This window comes from Protopterus annectens, chromosome 9.part0 (assembly GCF_019279795.1).
Source record: "Protopterus annectens isolate FY-2018-M chromosome 9.part0, PAN1.0, whole genome shotgun sequence".
NCBI lineage: Eukaryota > Metazoa > Chordata > Ceratodontiformes > Protopteridae > Protopterus > Protopterus annectens.
Window position 1 is genome coordinate 803974412 of NC_056743.1, and position 23965 is coordinate 803998376.

Consider the following 23965-nt stretch of genomic DNA (forward strand, 5'->3'; position numbering starts at 1 on the left):
CAAATGGGTACTGAATATTGTTTCTCAGGGTTACAGGTTCCACTTTCACACTTCCAAAATCAAAAGGTATGCCAGACCTGCCACAACCAATGGGCAGAGGCACAAAAACAAATTGCTGCTCTCATGGACATGGGAGCTATTCAGAGAGTACCACAGCAAGAACAGGGGCAAGGATTTTACTCAAGACTTTTCTTAGTACCCAGAAAGGACAAAGCATGGAGACCAATACTGGACCTGTCTATCCTAAATACTTTCCTGGATGTTCCAAAATTCAAAATGTTAACACTACAGGAACTTCTACCCATGCTGGGCAAGAAGGCTTGGCTAGTTACTTTGGACCTCAAGGAGGCATACCTGCATGTCCCAATCAGGCAATCTTGCAGAAGATGCCTCCGATTCCTAGCAGGCTCAATGCATTACCAATTCTCTGCACTACCCTTTGGCTTATCTACTGCGCCCAGGGTCTTCGCAAAATGCCTGGCACCAGTAATTGCATTTTGCCAACAAAGGAAATCAAATATATCCCTACTTGGGCGACTGCCTTAGTCAAGCAGCGAGCAAGGACATTCTACTAAAGCATCTGGCATTTGTGAAACTATTACTAATTTGCCTAGGGTACACAGTAAATAAAATCAAAACTAGTGCCCTCTCAAGATAATATTCCTGGGTGCAAGCTTAAATAAAACTGCCCAGATGGCTTATCTCATGTCAAAGGCAACTGACTCATGATGGCAACAAAAACCCAGCTCCCTGCAAGAAAAATTCTGCGTTCTGCATTCTACTAATTCCATATGTAAGACTGCATATGAGGAAACTACAATGGTATCCAAAAGGTGTTTGGACATTGTCAGCCTGGAGACCATAACTTTAATTCCCTGCCTACAACAGGAGTTTCGATGGTGGTCCCAGGCCTGTCAGCACAACAAGGGACAGCCTTTCACCTTAGCCACAGCCAGGCAGACAATAACAACGGATGCATTGCATTATGCCTGGGGGGCACATATGACATATGTATTTAGGGCACGTGGCCCAAGGAACAAATGCATCTTCACATCAATCAAAGATGCTAGCTGTACAGAATGCCCTGACAGCTTTCAAGGACCTACTACATCCAGGACGACTACTAATAGACAATACCACAGTTGTGGTACATAAACAAGCAAGGGGGCACACATTCCTACCCCCTATGCAGGCAAGCCATGACTCAGTGGAACATAGCACTGACATATCAAGTACATCTGCAGGCACAATTCCTGCCAGGAACAAAAAATACACTAGCAGACAAACTAAGCAGAAATCTCATGGACCCTCACGAATGGAAACTAAATCCACAGGTGTTCAGCATAAGGAAATGGACGCCCAGACAGATTTTTGCCTCTCCCCTCAATTGCCAACTACAGAAATTCTGCACAAGAACTAATCACTCAAGCATGGAAAGTGGATGCTATCATTCAGCTGGAAAGCCCTGACAGTCTATGCCTTCCCTCCAATGCCTCTTCTTACTAAGGTGCTCCTAAAAGTCAAAGGCCACAAATGATCCTGATTGTCCCAGACTGGCCACGCCAGCACTGGTACCCAATCCTAAAGAGCTTGTGAAGTCCCAGCTTGGCCTTTACCTCAAATTTCTCATCTTCTGACCGTCGACTCAGAACCTTAAATCTGGCAGCATGGCAGATAATGTAGCCACTCAGACTGCACCTCTCTAAAGCTGTTATGGATGTCCTTTTTAGAAGCCAGGAGGTCCAGCACTAGGAAATCTTATGCAGAAAAATGGAAAAGATTCTGTGCTTGGAACCAGGCACAAGGGCTCTAACCACTTGTTCCAAATATACCTCAATACCCAACTGAGATGCTGGACAAAGGCCTATCTTTCTCAATTAAATCCATGCCTCTGCCATTTCAGCTCATTACAGTACGGAACCTCCTATTTTCACATCCTCTACTGAGCACCTCAGAGGGGCAAAAAACACGACCCCCAAGGAAAGCACCAGTACCAACTTGGGATCTCAATTTTGTTTTAGAAACTCACACTGCCTCCTTTTGAACCAGCCAGCACAGCTGATATAAAATTCTTATGGAAAACTGCTCTGCTCCTAGCAATAAATAACTTCAGCAAGAAGAGTCTCGTTTACAGGCATTAATGGCTGTGGAACCTTTTTTCACCAGGACAGGGTTTCTTAGGACAAACCCAACATTCATGCCAAAAGTAGTTTCCAATGTGGCCCTGACCATTCATTTACCCACTTTCTACCCAAATCCCCAGAATAAAGGGGAGACTTCTGCACGCTTTGGATATACACAGACAGCTACGATTCTACGTGGACAAAACAGCTTTCAGAAAAAACTGAGCAACTGTTTGTAGCCTATGCTGCAGGATCACAAGGAACCTATCACAAAGCATCCATTTTCAAAATGGATAGGACACTGCATCCGCTTCTGCTATGCGCACATGGCAAGTCCGTGACTAAGGACATTAGGCCACATTCTACCAGAGCAGCAGCCACTTCAGCCGCCTTTCAGAGGAGTACCAGTCGGACATTTTAGAAGCTGCAACCTGGAGCTCAGTGCACACTTTCACTAAGCGCTACCACTTGCCTCCCTACTCTAAATCCAGAGCAGGCTTTGTGACTGCAGTCCTGCAGGGCCTGGTAGCCCCTCCAAATCCAATTTAGACCCAGCCACCCAACCTCCGCTTTGGGATTCAACCCAAGTGTAATGACTGCAACAGTGAAACACTATGAACATAGTACAGTTGTGTACCTACCATAAATGTAGATGTTCGAGTGTATTCACTGTTGCAGTCCAGGTTACCCACCCACCATCCACCTTTTCATTGCTGGGACTTTTCTGTACTTAACTCTGTATAACCTATGTGGTGTTTGCTTGTAGATGAAGGAAATGTTTATATTGGTACATGCATGCTTTTTGGCATAATTTTATTTTTCCAGCCTTCCTATCTGGGGGCACCTGACATTTGGGGCAAGAAAAACTGAAGATGGCACCTGTTGCATCTTTTATACCCCTGGTGCACTGACGTCCGGGAAGAGACTACAGCAACTGACGCTGGACCAAGACTTTGGAACTCGGGCTGACTGTCTCTTCCTCCTCATGCACATTAAAAGGTTTAGTATAGCTTTTAAAAGCCCGTAAACTCCTGTACTTTCAAGTTCCAAATATTTCTTTAGATTCTGAAATGTACATGACACATTGAAGTGTCATGGTTGACCAGACTAATGCATCACTTCAGAAAAAAAATCCACTGAACTGATCCTCTAACCAACCCCTCCAAAAAACCGAGGCACTTTCCTACCCTTTCTGTCCACTTGTAATTCCCAACTTTTCAAAATTAAGTCCTCCATGGTATGTTAGTGGTATGTTCATCCCTCAGAATTCTAGGAATAGTCATTGAAGGATCCAACAGTTGAATATTCTTACCAATACAAATTACGTTCATGCAACAAATGGCAACAGTACACAACCAAGTAGTTATTTAAATTCTCTGCCCCCTCAGTGCCTTCAATGGAGCTCTGAGCAACAAATCTTTTGCTTAGGACACCATATTTAAGAACACCATAAACCAATAAACTCTTAAGAAAAATTAAAGGCTTTAAATTACACACCTTGTTCATTCTGTATTATAGTGTATTGTAAAATATGTAAATGGGTCTTTTCGAGTCTCTCATTCAGATTGTCAACTAATGATGGATGCACACATGGACTTTCTTAAATCAGCATTACTATTACTTTGCATTCCCTAAAATGTTTTATAGGGCTTTCCAGTCTTGAGTATTTAAATATCCCTAATGTTCCCTCATCCTACAGTTGCCACATTCACCACAGGTGTACATACCAATTTTCAATATGGGAATATTGCCCATTGGTTGTCTAACTGTACTGTAGTACAGTACAATGTCCACTTTTGTCTGAAATTTTCAAACTTAAGTCTCAACTAAAAGGAAACTTTTTTTTGTATATTGCAGCAAAACCTTTTTCAGGATGGATACACGTCTCCCCACTATCCTCAAATTATCTTTAGGTTGTACTGGTTCTTATTGTATGTAGTGTATATAATCCTCCCTACTTATAGCCAAGTTGGCTTCCCTTTGATAATACATATTGTCACTACATATGTACACTCAATTTTCCATATGGTAGAGGAAGAAAATTCTCCATGTGAAAAATTAAGTGGGTATTTATGCACAGTCCTTCAGTGACATTTTTCCCCCTTAAATGTAAAACTATTCTGTAAGTTATCCATAACTTCCAGTTGACAATGTAGTCTTCCACAGTTTGCAGGGCAAGGTGTCTGGATTAATTTGATCCTTGCATAGCAAGGATATTTCTCTCACTTTTTTCCTAATTACATGCTGCTAGCAAAGTTCAGAGCAGAGTTCATCCAGGTACTCTAATGCCGGAGTCCTTCCAGTGAAAACTACGGAAATTCTTTTGGCTTTTGACCAATAACCGACTACAACTCCCACCTATTGATTATCTCCCATTTCTTTCTGATTTTCAAGCAGAGGTCTTGTATAAGCTTCATGTCATCCTCTAAGGTAGAGGCACTGCTGTCTGGATAGCAGTGTTCTGTACTGCCAGAGTCAGCTTGCAGGTGTCCTGCTCTGCCTTAACACCCTTCATTTGGATCTTGCTTCATATTCCTGCTTAAGGCTTCCATCATAAGTCACATCCTTGTGGGTGACAAAAACTGCAGGGCTATTTTATCTAGTTCACAAGGGAATTCTGTAGATGGTATGTTCATTGGGGCTTAATTTCATGATGGGCAGGCTCATTCCCTCTTCAAACCAGTTGGCTCAGGAGATTCTTGTCTCTAATTTTTGGAACATAAGCAATCACAGAGGTCTGCAAGATGCCTAGCCACCTGATATTCTTGTGTTTTACTGTTGCAGTCATAACCTGTGGGTTATCCCTGCTGTGGTGGCCCTCAGATGGCCCGAATACCGAAGTCCATGTTTTTGAGTCAGCTGCTGTTTGCTGCCTGACTTCAGGTTGTCAGTGCTATAAAGGAAGGCAGCCAACGCTATTACATCAGTCTTGCTGTGAAGCCAGTACCAGAAGCAGCAAGTGTGCTGGTCGGTTGCTACCAGTTTGAATTTTAGCTGAAAACGTCTAAAGCAAAGTACCCCATTGGGGATCCTTTTTTCTTGTACTAACCTATGTCCAATTGTGTGGAAAGCAAATACCATACAGATTTCCATTCATACTGCGTCACTTTAGGCCCAGACCACAGTGTCCCCTGTTGCTGGTTCTGTGCCCTCTTTAACATGAGAACCATTCGTCATAGAGCTCTTGTTGTAGCCAGGTATTTGTCTTCGGTCTGCATTAAAAAATGGTGTCAGTCAGCCATCTGTAGACCACCTGAAAAAACAAGGGTAAAGATGGACCACAAAAGGCTAAGCCTTCTGACTCTACCGCTAAGCAGGTAGTTGGTTCTCCAGAGTTCAGTGAGGCACCTTCGCAGCCCCTGATGCCTGGTTCGATACAGTTGCAGGCCTCTGACACCCTTTTGGAGTCCAGTATTATGCAGAAATCTTCCGAGCCCTTGGTTGGGTCCGGAGCTGTGACTTGGGCACCAGCTTCTGAGGCTTTTCACACTACCGAATCTAGACAACAGACATCCTCAGACTACCTTTTCTCTCAGACCGATATACTCTTGGGCCTAGAGGCAAGGCCACCCCTAGGAAAACTACCTCTAGCTACTATTTTACTCCTGCTCCACCACCCCAACTCAAATACTTAAAATGGCAGAGGATCTTACTAACCTTATCTGGGTAGTCAGGCCATACCTTCTATAAGGAAAAGAGACCTTTCTCCTGAAATACTGACAGAATAGGGTTTGGAGGAGTCTAATTCTTCAAATTTTGAAGAGTAACTTCTGACTGCTTATGAGGATTCAGATGCAGAGGACTCTATTCCTTCCGCTTCCCCACCAGATCTTTCCTTTGGGAAAACCCTTCACACCCTCTGAACATTTCCACTGGGAATCCCAGGACTTCCCTCAGTCTAAGAAAATACCAAGAGTTTCTAGACCTGCCCCAGCACAGACCCTTGGCCATCCCTCCAGTCTTGTAGGTGGTGGTCTTCCATGAATCCAGCTCAACTGACACCCTCCCACCTGCTCCCAGAAAAATCTGACTGGTAAAGTACCAGATTATCGCCAGTACCTGTACAGAAATCCTGCTGCAGACCCGATGGTCATTACGCAGAGACCAAAAGGACCCAAGGCTAATTTGACAGAATCCTAGTCCTGACAAGGACTCCAGAGCTCTGGACAGATGGAGTAAAAAAAGTAAACACCTCTGCAGCCTTGGTTATCTGAGCATTCAACTGTCAGTTCCACATGTTAAAAAATGAACACACTTTGGAACTGTTAAAACAAGATTTCAACCTTTCCTGACATTTCGGAAGTTAGATTTACTGCACTAAGCCTCAAGCAGGGCAGCAGTGCTGGGATCTGTCATTGGGTGACATGGTTGAAGGAACAACCTCAAATCTAGATTACTTGATGCACCCTTGGATAAGGGCCGCTTGTTTGGAGTAAAAGCAGAAGAGGTGCTTAAGATGGAAGACAAAGCAAAATCTATGCAAACAGTAAGATTTCCTTCAGGCACCATCTCCTAGGCTCAGCAGGAATTTTCCCTCAATACTTCCTTTCCTGCACCTAGCAGACAGGGGCAAGGTAAGCCCCACAGGGACAGACCACCCAGAATCCTATCCCAGGGACAGCAGAGAACCAAACAGTGGACCACTTCCACTCCAAGGGCAGGGAAGTTTAAGCCATCCCACTATGGCAAAAACTCTCCATGACTCCTCTCTCCCCTCTTCACTCACCAAAAACTAGGAAGGCTTTCCCTCTGCAAAGAAAATTGGCTTTCTGTAACAAAGGACCAATGGGTCTTGGATCATTTTTCAGGGAGACATATTTTCCTTCAAACTCCCAGTTCCAAGAGGGTACCCAGACTTTCTTCCAAATCAATGGTCAGAGGCATTAAAACAAGTCCAAACTCGTATCCCAAGGAGCAGTACAACCTCTCCCCTCAGATCAAACTGTCTTTTTTTTTTTATTCCAGACTATTCCTTGTTCACAGAAAAGAGGGCACTTGGCACCCATCCTGGATTTGTCCATTCTGAACACCTTCCTAGTGGCCCCCCAATTCAAAATGCTAACTTTGCAGCAGCTGCTGCCTATGCTGACCAGTGCCTGGTTACCTTGGATCTAAAAGATGCCTACTGCCACATCCCCATAAGGGAGTCCTGCAGGAAGCTCCTTAGCTTCAGAGCAGGCTCACAACACTTTCAGTTCGTTGCACTACCCTTTGGCTTATCTACTGCTCCCAGGGTATTCACCAAATGCTTAACCTCAGCCATAGCCTTTAGCAGACTATACAAACTTGCCCTTATCTTGACTACTTCCTCATTCAAGCAGATTGCAAAGAAAAGCTCCTCAAGGACTGTCAAAACCCTCCTAATCTCCTTAGGGTACACAATCAAGAAAAAATCCAGGCAAACGCCCTCCAGGAAGATCACTTTCTGGGAGCACTGCTGGACACAGCATCCCAAATGGCCTTCCTATCCCCAAAAAAGCAGAGATTCCTGCCTCTACTTAGCTGGGTTCCAGAATTCGCCTCACTGCGAGGAAGTTCCTGCAAGCTTTGGGGTACATGGAATCTTCCATCCTAATTCCTCTGGCCATTCCTCACATGAGAACTTCAGTGGTACCTAGTCTTTGGTGTCGGCACTGTCAACCTCGAGGCCTTTCTACCTCTGATCCCCTGTATAAGGGCTGAGTGGTGGGCAGTGACCTGTGCCCAGAACAAGGGTCTTTCCTTCACCCTCCCAACTGGGCAGACCATTACTACAGACTCATCGGACATGGCTTGGGACGCTCCCCTAGAAGGCAGGTGCACCCAAAGTCTTTGGGATGCCCAGCACCTTCCCTTGCACATCAACCAGAATGAAGTGATGGCAGTACAAAAGGCTGACATCCTTCAAACTCTATCTCAAGCCAGGGGAGGTTTGTCATGTTTCACTGTTGCAGTCATTACATTTGGGTAATCCTGCTGGCAGGTTGCCCTCAGCCGGCCTGAATTCCAAAGTCTTGGGTCCTGCGTCTGCTGTCGCCCCTTCCCTGACGTCAGGCTGTTGGGGGTATAAAAGAAGCAGCTGATGCCAATTTCTCCAGTCTTTCTTGCTGCGCGGTGCCTGAAGCAGTTGGCAAGTGCCGGTCAGCAGACTCGTGAGATTTTCATTTTTGAGTTTCAGGTCCAAAGTCTTCAATAAAGCTAAGTACCCTGTTGGGGAAACTTTTTTTTCTTGCTCCAGACCGATGTCAGAAAAGTTAATTGTATTTCTTGTGGGAAGCAAATACCTCAAGGATTTTCATTCTTACTGTATTCCTTGCCTAGGCCCTGATCACGTTTCTGGTCGGTTTTGTGCTAGATTTGACAAACTCACTAAGCGTCTGTATGATTTTTGCTGTAAACTTTTTTGGACATAGATTTAATTACCCTGAAATGTCGTTTGATAGCCATCAGACTACCAGAGTTTACAAAAAAACGCAAAGAAAAAGATACACAACTGAGGCCTGAAACCAACAAAGCTTCTGCCAGTCGCCAGTTCTCAGTGAGGCGCTTTCGCAGCCCCTGACGCCTGATACTTGAGTCTCGGGCCGCTACAAACTCTCACGTGGAGTCGGCCATGCCGCTGGATACTCAAGGTATTGGAGCCTCGAATGCTAAATCCCTCAGATGGATCCGGAGCCGCTGAGCAGGTAACTGCTTCTGAGGGTGTATTCATACCTAAACATCTTTACATTAAAATGACTTCAGCTTCAAAGGCAAAGACTAAAGCACCTTCTAAAGCAAGGAAACTAAAGAGCCACATGGACAGTCCTCTATACCCAAAAAACAGATGCTCAAAATGGCCGGAGACTTGATTACCTTGCTCAGGGGGTCCCATCCCCCTCCTAAGAGGCCTAGGCAAGAAACTGACTATCTTCAGATCAGATTTCTATTTCTTCTGAACATGAATATTATCTTCCCTCCTATGAGGATTCTGATGCTGCTGAATCTATACCATCAGCATCTCCTCCTGAGGACTATTCCTTTGGGGAAACCTTGCAGACCATGAGGGAGCATTTCCACTGGGAGAGCCAAGATTTTTCAGAATCTAAAAAGAGGCTCAGGGATTTTCTATTACTACCTCAGCATAGGCCTCTAGCCATTCCACCTGGTAGACATTAGATGTTTTCGGAGTCTAGTTTGACCCCCCCCCCGACTCCTTGCCCACAGCTCCTGTTAAGCCTGACCGATATTACAGGGTTCCTGACTTGCACAAATTTCTTTTTAAACCCTGCTGCTGACCCAGAAACCCAGAAATTCAAGGGCACAGGATAGATGGGGGGAGGTTTACACCTCTGCAACTTTGGCTAGAAGGGCCTTAAACTGTCGGTTTCATATGCTTAAGTATCAGCAACATGTCATGGGATTGCTTAAACAGAATGTTAAATTCTGAATGTACACAAAACAAGGAAATGCAGGACTTATTGTATGCAGCAGAACAATTTGGAGAACATACTTTGCAATGTGGTTTTTATTCTTTGCAGGCCTCCTGCAGGGCCACAGTTACGGGTTCTGTAATTAGAAGACATGCTTGGTTAAAGGAACAATCTGCCTGATCATGTTAGATGCACCTTTACAGCATGATACTTTGGTGTTAAGGCAGAAGGTGTTAAAGAAAATGGAGGACAAAGCTAAATCTATGCAAACTGTCAAAGATTTTTTTACAGGTACAGCCACCTAGGTTTAGTAGACTGGCCAACAAAAAATTGGTCCTTTCCTGTCTGACCTCAAAAAATTGGTCCTTTCCTGTCGGACCTCAAAGGGGCAGACCTAGACGCCCTAGGGGCAGATCCCAGGTGCAAGGTCCTTATAGGCCCAAGCAATGGGGTGCTTCTACCTCCAAAGCTGGAAGAAGATAGATCACAAACATACAGAACAGTCCCAATGACTTCCCCCTGCCAGCACCAAGCACTTATCTTCTTGCAGCACCCTTAGGGGAAAATTAGCACTTTTTGCTCAAAATTGGCACATCATAACCCAGGGCAAGTGGGTTCTAAACAATCCACTTCCATACTCTACCAAAGGCAAACGGCTGGCCAGATCTGCCAAAAAAATCAATGGGCAGAGGCGCAAATAAGTCTCATCCCTCATGGACATGGCGCCATTCAGGTACCAGAGCAAGAGCAGGGACAAGGGTTTTACTCTCTGGTTCTTGGTACCCAGAAAGAACAAGGCCTGGAGGTCGATACTGGACCTATCTATTTTGAACACTTTCCTGGATATTCCAAAATTCAAAATGTTGACTTTGCAGCAGCTGCTGGGCAAGAATGCTTGGCTTGTGACTTTAGACCTAAGAGGCATACCTGCATGTTCCAGTCAGAATCATGCAGAAGATACCAAAGATTAAAGGCTGGTTCAATGCATTACCAATTCTCTGCACTGCCCTTTGGCTCCTCTACTGCACCCAGGGTATTTACAAAAGTGCCTGGCACCAGTAATTGCATTCTGCAGACAGAAGAATACAAATGTATCCTTGTACGACTGGCTCAAGTAGAGAACAAGGACATTCTTCAACATCTGGAGTTTGTGAAAACCCTTCTAACATGCCTAGGGTACACAGTCAACAAAGAAATACCTTCACGAGAGAATATTCCTGGGTGCAAGCTTGAGTACAACTGCCCAGATGGCTTATCTCATGCCAGACAAAGGCAACTGACTACCTATTTCAAAGTTGGCAGCAAAGGCCCAGTTATCTGCAAGAAAAATTCTGCAGGCTTTGGGCTTCATGGCATCCTAATTCCATATGCAAGACTGCATATGAGGAAACTTCAATGGTACCAAAGTGTTTGGACTCTACATTGCCACAGCCTGGAAATGGTCATTACACATTCCCTGCCTGCGGCGGAAGTTTGACACCAGAACAAGGGACAGCCATTCACATTGCCTCCAGGCAGACACTAATAACAGATGCATCAGACTATGCCTGGGGAGCCCACATGGCAGGAAGATGCATTCAGGGCACATGGTCCTCAAACCAAATGCATCTACATATCAGTCAGAGCTGTTCAAAATGCCCTGACAGCCTTCAAGGACCTACTTCATCTGGGACCACTACTGATAGACAGACTACACCACGGTCATGTGGTATATAAACAAGCAGGGGGGCACACATTCTTACCCCCTTTGCAGACTAGCCGTGACCTTTTGGGACAGCTTTGACTTGCCAAGTACATCTGCAGGCACAATTCCTGCCAGAAAAGGAAAATACTCTGGCAGACTAAGCAGAAACCTCATGGATCCCCACAAGTGGAAGCTGGATCCACAAGTCTTCAGCATAACAAGGAAATGGGGATGCCTGGACATAAATCTGTTTGCCTCCCCTCTCTTTTACCAACTAAAAAGATTCTGCACAAGGACTTATCAGAGTAGCGTGGAAAGTGGACACCATCTTTCAGCTGGAAAAACCGATCAGTATGCCTTTCTGCCACTGCCTCTTCTCCCCAAGGTGCTCCTAAAGGTCTGACAGGAGAAGCCAAAGATAATACTGATTGCCCTAGACTGGCCACACCAGTACTGGTATCAAATACCAAGAAACTTTTCTCTACCCAGCTTGGACCTTTCCTCAAATACCTCTACTAGGTCCCAGCAAGACAATCTGATCATGCACTGCCAACTCAGGATATTAAACTTGGCAGCGTGGCGAATAATGTAGTCACACACCTCTCCGTAAAGCTGTGATGGATGTCATTCGGGAAGCCAGAAGGCCTAGTACTAGAAGGTCTTGTGCTGGAAAATTGAAGATTTTGTGCCTGGAACCAGGCACAAGGAACTGATAGCGGTACCAAATATTCCACAGATTTTGCAATACTTAACGGAGATGCTGGACAAAGGCTTGTCCTTTTCATCAATAAAAATTCATGCCTCTGCCATTTCAGCTCATTGCAATACAGAGCCACCACTTTTCTCACCCTTTAAGGCAGTACCTCAGAGGAGCCAAATTTAAGACCCCCCAATGAGACTACAAATACCTGCATGGGACCTCAACTATGTCTTGGAAAAGCTCACCCTGCCTTCTTTTGAGCCAGCTGATTATCTCTGAAAACAGCTCTGCTCTTGGCAATTACTTCTGCAAGACTAGTTTCAGAGCTACAGGCACTCATGGCTGTGGAACCTTTCATAATTTTTCATCCCAGACAGGGTCCCCCTGAGGACAAACCCAACATTGATGCCTAAAGTAGTGTCCAGTGTGGCTCTTAACCAAGCCATCCATCTGCCAACCTTTTACCCAAATTCACAGAACAAGGGGGAGAATTCTGTATTCTTTGGATGTACACAGCTTAGATTCTACTTGGACAGAACCAAAGCTTTCAGAGCAATTGCTAGTGGCATATGCTGCAGGATCACAAGGAAAGCCTAAGTGGTTAGGCTACTGCATTCGTTTCTGCTACTTACACCATGGCAAACCAGTGCCTAAGGGTATTAGGCCTCATTCCACCAGAGCTGCAGCCACCTCTGCAGCTTTCTTAGGGGAGTTCCAACCACAGACATTTTAGAGGTGGCTACTTGGAGTTCAGTGCAAACCTTTACAAAGCATGATAATCTGCCACTCTACTCTAAATCCAGGGCAGGCTTTGCCACTGCAGTTCTGCAGGGCCTCATAGCCACTCCTACTGCTATCTAGTTCCAGCCTCCCAACCATAGCTTTGGGACTCTACCCAAATGTAATGATTGCAACAGTGAAACACTAAACATAGTAAAGTTGTGTACACTTTATAGATGTTGGTGTATTCACTGTTGCAGTGCAGGTTACCCCACCCGCCTTCCCCTTTTTTCTTTTGGATATTGTCTTTCCTTCTCTGATTTATACTACATGTGGTCTATTTGCTTATAGATGAAAGTAAAATGTATATTGGTGTATTTCTGAATATGTATTGTATATAATCTAGAATATATGTAATTATAATATGTATTGTATATTATATAATTACTATATATATATATATATATATATATATTTTTTTTTTTAATTTTTATTTTATTATTTATTTTGTTTTAGTTTTAGTATATATTATATAAAATTTGGCTAGCCTTTTTTGGGGGCACCTGACATCTGGAGCAAGAAACTGAAGAAAATGGTGTCAGCTGCTCTTATACCCCTGACGGCCTGACACCAGGGAAGGGGTGACAGCAGCTGATGCAGGACCCAAGACTTTGGAATTCAGGCTGGCTGAGGGCAACCTGCCAGCAGGATTACTCAAATGTAATGACTACAACAGTGAATACACTAACATCTACATTTACGCAAGTGTACACAACTACTTTCTCATCAAAATGGACAACACCACAGTAATGTGGTACATCAACAAATGGGGAGGGACCCAATCCTGCCCTCTGTGCAGGCTAGCCATGAACCTCTGGCTGACTGCCTCTTCATGGGACTACACCTGATAGCCCAGTACCTACCAGGGATCAGCAACACCCTGGCAGACAACTGCCGAAACTTACTGGACCCCCATGAATGGCAGCTCCACAGAAAAGTCTTAACAAATCACACTGGCATGGGGGACTCCGGAGGTGGATCTCTGCTTAGCATCTCAACCATCCATCTGAAAAATTCTGTACCTTGACCTTCCACTGGAACACCCTCTGTGTACGTATTCCCTCTGCCTCTTATTCCCAAGGTACTGATCAAAATAAGAGACCAAAGGCCATCCTCATAGCTCCAGATTGGCCCAGACCACATTGGTACCCCACCCCTAATCTCAGACATTTTAACTCTAGTGGGGGGGTGCACCCAGATTTGCAGACTCTGAAATTATCAGCATGGCTAATGGTCTATAAAGGCAAACAAGGGGCTCCTGTTAAGCAAACTGGTCCTAGACATGATCAGAGGCCAGAAGGCCCAGCACCAGTAAATCTTGCACAAGAAAATGGAAAATATTCTGCTTGTGGAGCCAGTCCAGAGGGGGAAGTACCTCACAACCTTCCATCCCTCTTATCCTGGACTACATAGCAGAGCTACTTCCTTACTGCCTCTCCTTCCCTGTTAAAATTCACACCTTAGCCATTTTAGCTCATTTTAATACAGAACAGCCCCTGTTCTCCCATCCTTTGATTCTACATTTCTGTAGAGGGGCTTCTAATATCAGACCTCCCAGAAGCCATCCACTCCATCCTGGACCCTGAATACGTTTTGAGAACCAACTTTACCACCCTTCGAACCTGCTGCTTCACAGAACTAAGATGAGTCTCCTGGAAGACTGCTTTTTCTCCTAGCTATCACCTCACCCAGAAGGGTTTCAGAGCTTCAGGCATTGATGGGCATTGAGCCCTTAATCTTCCATGCCGACAGCCTCTCCTGAGGACTAATGCCTCCTTTATGCCCAAGGTGGTATCCAGTGCAACTCTCATCCAGGCCATACATCTGCCCACCTTATTTCCTAACCCTCAAAACCAAGGGGGAAAGAATTCTGCACACAGCTCATACTGTTTGGACCATACTAAACCCTTCAGGGAAAACTACTGGTCAGCTTTGCAGTCCTGGTTTCCCACCCTCCTTCCCCCTTATCTTTTTCTTTAGGGAGATGCAAGATGTTCATCGTGCATACAGCTGCAGTAGTCACAGATGGGTGTTCTGCCGTCAGGTCCTCGGTCGGCCGAATTCCAAAGTCTAGGTCCGGCGTCGGTTGTCGCTTTCTCTCCTGACGTCAGTGAGGCCGGAGTATATAAGACACAGCCGACGCCATGTTCTTCAGTCTTTTTTGCCGCGCGGTAGCAGAAGCAGTTCGCAAGTGCCGCCAGCTCCTGAATTACAAAAAATTGGAAACCGAAGTCTTCATTAAAGCTAAGAACCCCGTTGGGGAAACTTTTCTTGCCTCAGACCGATGTCAGAAAAAGTTGATTGTATTTCTTGTGGGAAGCAAATACCGCATAAGGATTTCCATTCCCTCTGCATACCTTGTTTAGGCCCAGACCACGACTTCTCGGGCTGTCGCTTTTGTGCTAGTTTCAATAAACGCACTTAGCGTCGGGCGGAGTTCGCCCAACACTTTTTTGGTAAAGCCTTTGATTATAAAAATGTCGTCTGAGACTCAGACTACCGTTTTGTCCAAAAAACGCAAGGACAAGGAATGACATGCGAGGTCCGCGGTCCCCAGACACCATGCCAAAACCGGCTATACGTGGTCCGGTTCTCAGCGAGACGCCTTTGCAGTCCCTGACTACCGACGACACTCCTTTGGCGGTGTCAGACCGCAGGTACCTCTGCCCTTTCCCAGACTACAACCACTGAAGCCATTGAGTGCTGAGCCTCCTAATGTGGACAGGTCCACTTCCACCCATGGTGTCTTTAGACCCTCATCTTCCTTTTCTATTAAGGCCTTTACTAAATCCAAATCAGCCAGGTATCCTAAGAGGCCTGTTGCACAGGGCCCATCTCCAGGCCCCATGCCTAAAAAGCAGATGCTTAAAATGGCTGAGGATTTAATTACTCTTATCAGGGGTTCTCGGCCCCCTCCAGACAAGAGACCCAGAGTGGAGGAAGATTCTCCCTCTTCTGATCAGGGCTCCATTTTATCAGAACATTCTGATGTAGAGGAACACTCTTACTCCCCTTTTGAAGATTCTGATGCAGAGCAGTCCATTCCTTCTGTATCTCCGCCTGAGGATTTTTCCTTTGGGGAAACGTTGCACACTTTGAGGGAACACTTCCATTGGGAAGGCAAAGACTTTTCTGATTCCAAGAAAAGACTTGGGGAATTTCTTTTGTTACCTCAACACAGACCTCTGGCGATACCTCCTGTCTTGGACATGCTTGATGTTTATTCGGAGGCTTGCCTTAACCCGGATTCCCTGCCTCCTGCACCAGTCAAACCTGATAGGTACTACAGAGTTCCTAACTCTCACCAATTTCTCTACAAAAGCCATAATGCTGACCCTGAAACCATTTCTCAAGGCCCCAAGGGATTGAAGGCCTCTACTGCTAAGAATCCACTTCCTGCCGAAAGAGTCAAGATCCTTGGAAAGGTGGGGAAAAAAGGTTTATACCTCTGCCACCCTAGCCATGAGGGCATTAAATTGTCAGTTTCATATGCGTAAATATCAACAGTTCCTGTTATCACAATTAAGGAATAAAATGTCTCAACCTGAACAACCAGATTTGAAGGAGTTGCAGGATATGATGCATAGTGCAGAGCAAGTGGGTAAACACGCCTTACAATGTGGCTATGATGCCCTAGAGGCCTCAAGTAGAGCTGCTGCTGCTACAGGATCAGTCATTCGTAGACATGCCTGGCTTGGGGAACAAAGCTTGCCTGATCATGTGAAAGCTAATCTTCTAGATGCTCCTTTACAAAAGGATGTGCAGTTTGGTACTAATGCTGAAGAGATATTACGGAAAATGGAAGAAAAAGCAAAATCTATGCAAACTGTCAAAGCTTTTCTACAGGTCCAACCACCATGTTTTAGCAGAAATTGGCCTTCAAAAAACTGATCCTTTCCAGCCACTGACAAGCCCCAAAGAGGTAGATACAGACGCACAAGGGGCAGAGGGCAATCACAAGGATCATATAGAGGCAGGCAATGGCAAACTCCAGCACCAAGAGGTGGCGAAGACAGTGCACAACAATACAGGAAACAAACCCAATGACTCCATTTCCATGCCAAGCAAGTCTCAGCTGGCAGCACCCTTGGGAGGAAAGCTGGCATTATTTACAAGAAATTGGCATATTGTCACAGCAGACAAATGGATCCTGGACGTTATAAACGGAGGCTACAAATTTCAATTCCACACTCTTCCAAAAATGAGGCATGCCAAACCTGCCACACAATCAAAGGGCAGAGGCACAACTACAAATTTCAAAGCTCATAGACATGAGAGCTATTAAAGAGGTACCTACTCACGAACAAGGTCAAGGTTTTTATTCCAGACTTTTTCTGGTACCAAGGAAAGGAACCGACTGGAGACCCATTTTGGACTTATCCATCCTAAATACATTTTTACTCGTACCAAAATTCAAGATGCTCACATTACAGCAGCTTCTTCCCATGCTGGGCAAGGAGTTTTGGCCGGTAACATTGGACCTCAAGGAGGCATACCTGCATGTCCCAATCAGACAAAGCTGCAGAAGATACCTCAGATTTCTTGCAGGTTCAATCCACTATCAATTCTCTGCATTGCCCTTTGGCTTATCTACTGCGCCCAGAGTATTCACAAAATGCCTGGCATCAGTGCCTACTGCAGACTTCAAGGGATACCAATTTACCCTTATTTGGACGACTGCCTGATCCAAGCGGAGAGCAAGCACATACTTCTGTTACATCTGGCTTATGTAACACTGTTACTGCATTCTCTGGGATACACTATCAACAAAGAGAAATCCAGGCTAACACCATCTCAGAAAATAACTTTCCTGGGTGCCAACTTGGGCACACACACACCCAGATGGCCTATCTTATGCCAGAAAAACAGGGGCAACTAAATCAGTACTTCAAAATACTAGCAAAATGTACCAGGCTTACTGCAAGGAAAATCCTGCAGGCTCTGGGCTTCATGGCATCTTGCGTTCTTTTAATCCCATGTGCAAAGTTGCATATGAGGAAACTTCATTGGTACCTAAAAAACCTATGGTCTCAACAGTCAGTTTGGAAACAATAATACCAATAATTCCATGTTTGCAAGAGGAATTCCGATGGGCCCAAGCATGTCAAGCAAACACAGGTCTCCCATTCTGCAAGCCTCAAGCAAATCCAGTCATCACAACAGACGCCTCAGATTACGCCTGGAGGGCGCACATGAGACAGGTGCATTTGGGGCAAATGGTCCCAAAAGGAAAAGCACCTTCACATCAATCAAAAAGAAATGCTAGCAGTAATAAATGCAATTACAGCTTTCAAGGACCTCCTGCATCCAGGACCATTACGAATAAGAACAGACAACACCACAGTAATGTGGTACATAAACAAGGAGGAACACATTCATACCCCTTGTGCAGACTAGCCATGACTGTTTGGAACTTGGCTCTGGAATGGCAAATCTAACTTCAAGCACAGTACTTGCCAGGATTGGAAAACACGCTGGCAGACAATCTAAGCAGAAATATGACAGATCCACACGAATGGAAGTTGCATCCTCAGGTGTTTACAGAGATAATCCAAGCGTGGGGGGAAGCCAGACAGATCTTTTTGCCTCCCACAGGAATCAATTGGAAAAGTTTTGTTCAAGGACCTTTCATCCAAAGGCCTGGAGAGTGGACGCCCTTTCATTCAGTTGGACAGCATGGACAGTTTACGTTTTCCCACCTCTGCCTCTTCTGCCCAAGGTGCTCTTGAAAGCAAGAGCAGACAGACCGAAGATGATACTGATTGCTCCAGATTGGCCAAGGCAACACTGGTACCCACTCCTGAGGAGCCTAACACATCCTCCCTGGTCCCTACCTCTAATGCCTCTTCTGACTCAGCACAGCTACAAAACTCTTCAGTCAGCTGAAAACACTCAATCTCGCTGCATGGAAAATTCCTTAACACCACAACAGACCCTACTCTCCAAGGAGGTGCAGGATGTCATTTTGGAGGCCAGAAGGCCATCTACTAGAAAGGCTTACTCCGCAAAATGGAAACTGTTTTGCTCTTGGAATGAGAAAGGCCAGGACCCTAGAAAACTGAATTTGCCTCTGGTATTACAGTATCTAGCTGAGCTGCTGAACAGTGGACTTTCATTTTCCTCCATAAAAAATCCATGCCTCAGCCATTTCTGCGGAATTCAACACTGATCCACCTTTATATTCTCACCCACTCTTACGACAGTTCCTCAGAGGGGCTAAGAATATAAGACCACCAAGGAAGCAACCAATACCAGCCTGGGATCTTAATTACATTCTAGAAAAATTAACATTGCCTCCTTTTGAACCAGCTGCCTCAACAGATTTGCAATATTTGTCCTGGAAAACAGCCTTCCTTCTGGCCATCACTTCAGCTCGTAGGGTTTCGGAACTACAGGCCCTCATGGTGGTGCAGCCCTTTCTCATCTTCCATCAGGACAGGGTTTCCCTTCGTACCAACCCGTCATTTATGCCTAAAGTGGTATCCAGGGTAGCTTTAAATCAAGCCATACACTTACCTACCTTTTTACCCCAATCCTCAAAACAAAGGGGAAAGGCTGCTACACTCATTAGACATCCATAGGCAGCTACGTTATTATTTGGACAGAAAGTCCTTCAGGAAATCGGAACAACTTTTTGTCTCCTGTGCTGTAGGGGCTCAAGGGAAGCCAGTTACCAAGCATACAATTTCAAAGTGGATAGGCCACTGCATACGTTTTTGTTCCTGTCATGGGAAATCTGTCCCTACAGATATCAGATCCCACTCCACCAGGGCCACAGCTACCTCTACAGCCTTCCTCAGAGGAGTTCCTACCAAAGATATTTTGGAGGCAGCCACTTGGAGTTCTGTACATACCTTCACGAAACACTACCACCTGCCTTTATATTCCAAAACTAGAGCAGGCTTTGCCATTGCTGTTGCAGGGCATTCTGGATCTTCTGGGGGCACCTGACATCTGGGGCAAGAAAGACTGAAGAACATGGTGTCGGCTGTCCGGCCTCACTGACGTCAGGAGAGAAGGCGACAACAACCGACGCCGGACCTAGACTTTGGAATTCGGCCGACCGAGGACCCGCCTGACGGCAGAGAACCCATCTGTGATTACTGCAGCTGTATTAGCACTCTAACGTCTACATTTATGGTAGGTACAAAACTGTACTTTTTTTAATGGTGATTTTTAGCCACCAGGGCCACTTTTACCATATTTACTTGGCCCTCTGGTTAGGGCAAGAAAAACTGATGTAATGGTGTCTGCTGCCTTTCCTTTATAGCACCAACGACCTGATGTCAGGCAGCAAGCGACAGCAGCTGATGCAGCAAAACATTGACTCTGGTATTCGGGCTGGCTACCGCAGCAGGGATAGCCCACAGGTGGTGACTGCAATAGTTAATACACATCATTTATGGCAAGTGTACACAACTGTACTTTATACAAGTACTTGGTGTTAAACATCCCATGCTGTTAGATGTAGGGATCCCAAGATTAGGAATACCTTAAGGCCAATACTAGTGCTCTGAGTTGATTTAACTAGTCATCATATTCCTGTTTCTTGTGCAGAATCATAGGGTGAGAATGCTTTCCCTATCGACTGTGGCCAGCATGCTGGTTGTGCCTTGCATGTGCACAAGTTTATGCACAAAGGAAACTCTTCATGCTGTCAGGCAGTCCAAATGCATGGTTAATTACATTATCTTCAGTACTGAAGTGCCCACATGGAAGAATGGTAGTCTGTTCCACCAGCCAGAAGTTACTGCATATAACCTCCTTTATGCCCATTTTGAGCATTTACTGTAACCACTTTGAGCAAGTATGCATTACCAAGCATTTTGTGTTAAGTCTTTAGGCTTCCTTACTGCTTTGACTGACTTCTCCCTAGGTGTTTGCTTCCATCTGGGTCCTAAAGTTTTGGGAGGTTTTGGGTACTGCTTGAGATTCTAAATGGTTCCCCATTGCAGAGGGTTTTCAAATCCTGATATAAAAGCTGTCTGCTGAAATGGGGAAAAATCCTTTTGTAAATCTTCTAGTCCCTGTGATTTGCTGTCAAGCTTCAGGAGATGGACTTGAACTTTGTAAAAGTCGTATATGATTTTAGTTTATTTGCAGGTAATGTAAGAGTAACTGGTCATTGAGGGAGCTAGGTGATCTTAGTCTGAGTAACTTGACTACCCAGACCAGCAGGAGGCAGTCATGCCCATGAGCTAGAGAAGGCAAGTTGTGCTAAACTTCAGAATCTCCAATTTAAATTTCACCAGAGACCTATCTCAGATTACCTTCTCGTAGATCAGCTGATAAGGTGAGTTTTTTGGATTTATGAAAAAGCCATTAAGACCGCATTAAATGGGCAAGCAAAAGCTTATTTTTTTGTTAATGGGGCATTAGAAAGATTAAGCTGTTCAGCAAAAAGTTCTGAAAAATCTAAACTAATTTCTTTTTTTCCCCCCTTAAGCCACCACCTCCTGGCTGCCCACCCAATGCAGCTCAACTGGCGGCCATGCAGGGTGCAAATGTTGTAATGACTCAGCGCAAGGGCAACTACTACTTGGGAGGTTCTGATGGTGGCTACACTATTTGGTAAAGACTCAAAAGGATGACCACGTTTTGTACTGGGGAAAAGACCACATATACTGACGGCACTTCTCACAATGTACTACTCTAGAAATGTTAACCTGATACAGCAGTTTGTAGAAAAAAAGATGGGTGCATAATGCCCAGCTATTCAGGCACTTGAGAAATAAGTGTCTGTACAAATAAGGGTATATTCAAAATATAATTGAGATGAACATTTTAATTTAAGAAACAGCCTGTTGCAATGATGGTGCAGTAATTTGCCTGTTGTCTAACTTAAACTTTTAAAGTCAGACACATTTTTGTATTTCTTTTTACATAATGAACCTTTCCAGGTTCTGTGCCATGTCTGAACATTCGCCTTGGTAACTTTATTTTTACACTTATTTTTTTTTGTACATTAATGCAAATGGTTATGCTCAATTAACTTCCACTTTTTATCCAGATGTTTTCTAGTCTGAGCAGTCTACAGAAGTCTGCCATGGTAAAGGAAAATGAGCATTCCCTCCTTCCCCTTCCCATGCTACTGACTTTATCGAAGGTTTCCTTTAATTTCAAAATGTTTTGTAGCAATACATAAATGTGCCTCAAGTTTTATGTATGGCATGATGACCCTCTTCAGCCATAAGTGTGGTGAATTCCAAAATGGAGCAGCTTCATACTGCAGGTCTTGTACTTGATTGGTTCTTTGTTTCCCTTGAACAGCAAACTTGGTAGAATGAAGATTTTATTAGGGTTGAACAGTGATTCAGGGATTCTCTTGAGATGTTTTTTGTTGGCTGTTTTATATTGCGTTTGGATTTGGTGAATATATTTTATCCTGAAATCTAAGATTTGAGTGTACTGTCTGCTTATTGTAACTGTTCTGGAAGTTTAATATTGTATGTTGCTTATATCTACACTGTGGTGCACTTGTGGAATTTTATACTTAAATTGAAAGAATTGTAGAATAAAGACTATTTTGACGATTGTGATGGTTTTATTAAAACTGATTTTAGGTTATAAATGGAAACATTAAGCACTGATTAAAACCCTAATAGGGAACATCAAAATCTGAGCTTCTGCACATTGATATTTCTGACATGTTTGCTTACAGAAGCTCTCCCATCACTGGCCTGGACTCTTGACACTTGTGAAGGAAAGTGTCTCCAAAGAGGAAGACTGACTTGAATCAGTTATTGATACCACAACTAACATTTTCTTTAGAATGCAGTGATTTAATCAGTATGTATACACCCATTTCCTAGTATGGTAAGGATTTTCCCCAGAAACAGCTGCATCCAGCTTCTCCACAGAATTTGCATTCTGGAGTTGTACATTAACCCAAACTCAATTTCAGCTTGTCCTCTCCTACTAAAATGAAAAATGCATGCCTTAGCACAGTACACTAGTGGGCCAGCATGAACATCTTTGGGGAGATTAGTGCATTAAAAAGTGTGGGGTATAAAGATCAAAACTGAGCATTCTGATGTCACAAAATGTCAAGTTTAAATAACCATCTTTGCTCCAGGCTGCTTGTGTGTAGAGAAGGAAAGTGACTCTTTGCAGAGCCCCCCTTGCAACATAATGTAGCATTTAAATGTAACAAAGCCATCTTGCCAGAGGATGAGAAACTAAGATCATGCATGTACACTTAAATCATGGCCTAAATTTGGCTTGTTTTCGATGCCTTCTCTGCCATGTCTTAACTGGTTCATCTGTTTGTGCATCATTAGTTGGTCCATTTCTTGTGTGGGTGTGTTGCAAATCACACCTAATGAGTAAGGCAAGTAGAAATTGCTGACATTTGCACACAGTTGATAGTTTTGAAGAAATGTATGCATGTATTGAATACCACGTTGTAAAGTACACCCAGGCAGTGTAAAAATTGTAATAAATGCAAGGAACTACATTCTGAAATTTTGACTTCAGTTTTTTTATATGTAATGCTTGCTAGTATTTTGTGGCAGTATGTCCATTTACCTAGATGCTGAATTTTAGTTAATGGTCTGCTTCATTGCAGAAAATAGTCCATTCCTTCTGTTTTAGTCTTGAAATTGTCCACTGCTGTCAATTTCTTTGCAAAGCATCACAGGCCATTTCCCAAGGCTTCTTTCAAGACTGAGTGTAGATTTCTTCCTCTAGGTTCAAAACAAATTGGTTTTGTTTTACCCTTAATGTAAAGTCCTAATGTTTGTTTTTGGCAGAAACATTAAGCTGTAGATTTTCGCAGAAACGTTTACTGGCAAGGGAATTTTATGACCAGAGACTCATGGTCACGAGTTGGGCTTAATTTTAGAAGGTATCAAACTATAGTTTGACCAATTGGAAATGTTACATTTGGATATTAGAGGACTGAGTTAAAGCAGAATATTCGTCATTTTTGAATTTCCATCAAAAGGGACTGCTAAATTGGAGTAAGGATCCACTGTGCATCTTGGATTTGTCTGTAAACTGGTCAGAAGATGAAGTAACAACAGTTTTAAGCAGAAGTCTAATGGAATACCTCAATGCATTTAATTGAACACTGTCTCAGTTCCTGGGGCATTATTGGCTGCTACAGTTTCAAAGACTGTTTTTCAAGCTTTTAAATGTTTGCTATAAGAAACGGTTTAAGCAAAATAAAATGTTAAACTTAAATTTGAGAGCTGTATTTATATTGTGCTTTGTATTAATGTATGCAACTGCCAGTATCGAAAGTTGATGCTCTGATTGTGCTTTTATATATATATAAAAGTAGTAA

At 44.1% G+C, this 23965-nt stretch overlaps 1 protein-coding gene across 2 annotated transcripts in view; it reads left to right on the forward strand.

The window, feature by feature from the left end:
* Positions 1-23862, forward strand: part of DAZAP2 (DAZ associated protein 2) — a 269808-nt gene extending 245946 nt beyond the window's left edge. For both annotated transcript variants that reach the window (XM_044083447.1, XM_044083446.1), the window contains exon 4: positions 21125-23862. In XM_044083447.1, coding sequence (XP_043939382.1) covers positions 21125-21253 — 129 coding nt within the window. In that variant the 3' untranslated portion in view covers positions 21254-23862. The remainder of the gene's footprint in view (positions 1-21124) is intronic.
* The last annotated feature ends 103 nt before the right edge of the window (positions 23863-23965 follow it).